Genomic DNA, 3,609 nt, shown 5'->3' on the forward strand with positions numbered 1-3,609 from the left:
TAAAAAAGTTAAAAAAATAACTTCTCTCATAATATTACTATTTTTTATCATATTTTTATAAAATAATCACTTTTAGAACTAAAAACCCAAATACAAAATAATTTATTTATAAACTATTTTTAATATAATCATTTAGAGATAAGTATTGTTTTGATCTTGAAAATCAGAATCAAAACCGTCCTCAACGTAATTTTTTTATTTAGAATCATCCTTTAACGTTTTCTTCGTATTAAAATCGTCTTTTTTAATAAAATTTTGTATTTTATTACTAAATTACCCCTATTCTAATAAAAAAAATTTATAAAATTAAAAAAAAAAAAGAAAAAATATGAAGTTACAAAGTTTAATAATTGAAAATAAAGCAAAAGAACTTAATAGATAAATATAACTTGGTTCATCAATTGCATATGTACAATCATGTCTAATAAAATATTGACAATGAGCATCTGCGTAATATGCATTGAACTGTACAATGCATGAGCAAATTATAAAAGTGCATAGACCCCTCGTCACCATGAACAAGATATAGAGGACCTGAAATTCAAAACGGGAATCACATTTCATATTTACATGCACGAGCTATGGCTTGAATCTGCAACTAGAAGGGAGCTTAATGGCGTAAACTTGAGTATAGATCTTGAAGACTGTCGTACAATGGTCCAGCTGCCTTTGGCCTGTCCACCATCCCTAGTAGAATGTCAGTTGTAGTGAGATAAGGATCCCCGTAAAACCGCAAATTGGCATCCATCCTTGTTGCAACTATATTCCCTTCCAACGACACTCCAACAAATGCCCCTATCAGTTCGGTAAAAATTGTATCAGCTATGCTTTCAAAAGAATCATTCTACCACAGAAATATATTGGGGTAACAAAATGAGAAATTAAGATATCAAGCGAGAGTAGCAGCTATAGTTGTGAAATTAGCTTGTTAGCATTTAAATTATTCAAACAAGGCATTAACAAACACACCTTCAGTCCACTATACCACATATTTCTACCATAGTTAAAACTTGATGTCTTAGTCAGCATATTAACAAGATTATGGTCCATACATTAGATTGCCTTGGCTAAATATTTGATCAGGTGTGGAAATTATTCAGCAACAGACAGCACTAAAATATCAAGGAAAGCAATAGCCCAAATATACTAATCAATTCAAATGAACAAAATTAAACATTTAAGTGGCATTTTTGTAAATAGAGTAGAACCAGCGATATGTGCAATAAAAAATCATTTAAAAACTACCTTTACTACAACTGTATGTATAGCACATGCCAGAACCCCTGTCACCAGCACGAACATCAGCCTCCAGAACTCTTCCAACAGGTCCAGCAGCAGCACTACAACCAGCACCAAGGGAAAAATGCATTCGACTGCAGAATGCCTTCACAGATTTTATATCATGAAGAATAACTATAAAATCCATAAGTTCGCCACCAATCTGGGAATACAAGATCAACACACAAATCTAAGCCATGCCAAGATTTTTAATACCTATACTAAATCGATCTTCTAAGGGTAATATTCAGTTAATGCAATAGAGTTGTGTAAAGATAAAGTCACAAAAAATATTATGTCAATCAAGATTAAATAGTAAAGGAAAATTAAACACAGATGTATTTTGAAATAGGTCCACATCCATTCCTTCTACTCTTTATCCGGTTTTCACAATTAACTCATAATAGTATGCATAAACATATTGGTGAAATAATACTACACAAGAACTAAACATGCATATATTCTCCTTACCTGAGCACCCCATCCTAAGCCCAGGGAGAGTACAGCTGATGGCGCAGACCATGATCCATCTGCTCTTCGAGCAACAACCAAACCAGTACCAATTTTGTAAGAGAGAAGTGCACCAGCTTTGGCAACAGTTAAGATCGCTAGGCCTTTGGCATTTTTTAGAACAGCTAGAGGGATGGACCTCTCAGGATTGGATTTGGCCACCTGCCCATTCAAAAAATTATTGCATATCAACATATATAAGTGCTACTCAGAAAATTTCATCTAGATGCTCCATGAATACACAAGTAGAGCAATTAATGTGGAGGTTTTAGTCTATCTTAATCTACTACAACTAAGATACATCAGTTATTAAATTACTTTTTGGTACTTAATAGAACTGGCAAAAACCACTCAAGGATCAAATAAGCGGGACAGCAAATAAAATGGAAATGGTCATAATTGGAACAATATATGAAGACTCTTGCTTAACGAAAACCTGCACAAACTTCTTTTAATATTGATAAAGAAAAGAACAAACCTGACAGTAGTTTTTCAATGTATTAGATGCTTTATATATCTCATGCTCCATAGACAAACCAACAGGAAGATTAAGCCACCCCCTAGCACAAGTCCAATCCATCACATCATGCTTAGCTACCTGCACAGCATTGCTTATAGTGTTGATAAGAACACCCTGCAAAGGATCGAGCCTATCATAGCAGGAATCACACACTCTCTGAGGATTCCTTTCCCTGAACCTAACAGGCAACAAACACCGGCCCTTGGTACAATTACGACAAAAAATCCCTCCACAAAACCGGCAATGATGTCTACCACGTGTAATCGCAGTAAACATAGCAGTACACTGCATACAAACAGTAGCAGAACTATCAGGGAGCCATTCTGGAGGTTCAGCCTCCAGGACCTCCTTGTAGGCACTATAATCAATCCCAGTTGGCTCGCAGAGGGGGGGTGCACTCGGCGTGTACACTGAAGAGTCAAGAAAAAGATCTCCATTCTTTCCGGAGCCAAGAAATGACAGATTTGAAGTGGGTAACTGCTGGTTTGCTGTAATCCTCGGAACCTTGTTTCGCCCAGTCAAAATAGCAAACAAACCAGAGACAACATTCTTCACGTTCACCTCTGGAGGCATGTTAGAGGGCATGATGTTATTGTTAGCACCACCAACATCATCATCTGAGTCATAACCTCCATCAAACAAGTCCCTATCCTCAGAAGGGAACTGATATAAGAAGTCTTTGTTTGAGGACTTTGAGCCTAGTGGACCAGACGTGGTACCGGACTTTGGCTCAGACCATGTAGAATCAACATAATGATTCATCTTACCGTAGCTGAAGTGATTATTTTCCTTTTCTAGCATAGAGAGGGAAGAGTATGTTACTCTACCATCAGAAGCTGCCATTCAACAAAACAAAACCACACAAGATTACATTCACATCAGAGAGAGAGCAATCCCAAACTGCAATTGAAAGCTCCAAGTTACAAACTTCGTCGAGAAGATATATATATATATAATTAAAAAAGCGAAAGGAAGTATGAACCGACAATTAAGATTATAATAAGTAGTGTCAAGAACATCGGTCACACGGGCACGAAGAGTTTATGGAAAACATAAATTGAGAATCGAATTGCATGCAGGAAAATCATTAAAATTGATCACGAAAAAGGTTGGAGGTGGTTGAGATTAGGGTTTTCGATGGACAGATTAACCTATAAGGGGGATTAAGGAAGGAGCAGGAGAATCAAACAAAGAACAAATAAATAAATACAAATATAAATAATAAATTTCAAATAAAAACCTTTAATTGGAACTGGATTGGTGAAGGTATGAAGCTTAATTGAGAATAAATTGGGAACGAA

General features: G+C 35.9%; 1 protein-coding gene across 2 annotated transcripts in view; it reads right to left on the reverse strand.

The window, feature by feature from the left end:
* The window catches only part of LOC107638425, a 4,261-nt gene continuing 1,002 nt past the window's right edge, over positions 351-3,609 (reverse strand). The window contains exons 2-6 of one of the 2 annotated variants that reach the window (XM_016341681.2): positions 3,549-3,609; positions 2,267-3,144; positions 1,750-1,950; positions 1,246-1,441; positions 351-795 (exon numbers count right to left, since the gene is read on the reverse strand). In XM_016341681.2, coding sequence (XP_016197167.1) covers positions 611-795; positions 1,246-1,441; positions 1,750-1,950; positions 2,267-3,109 — 1,425 coding nt within the window. In that variant the 5' untranslated portion in view covers positions 3,110-3,144; positions 3,549-3,609 and the 3' untranslated portion in view covers positions 351-610. Of the gene's footprint in view, positions 796-1,245; positions 1,442-1,749; positions 1,951-2,266; positions 3,209-3,548 lie in introns of both variants that reach the window. The other variant, XM_016341680.2, reaches the window with a different exon arrangement.

This window comes from Arachis ipaensis, chromosome B04, assembly GCF_000816755.2.
Source record: "Arachis ipaensis cultivar K30076 chromosome B04, Araip1.1, whole genome shotgun sequence".
Taxonomy (NCBI): Eukaryota; Viridiplantae; Streptophyta; class Magnoliopsida; order Fabales; family Fabaceae; genus Arachis; species Arachis ipaensis.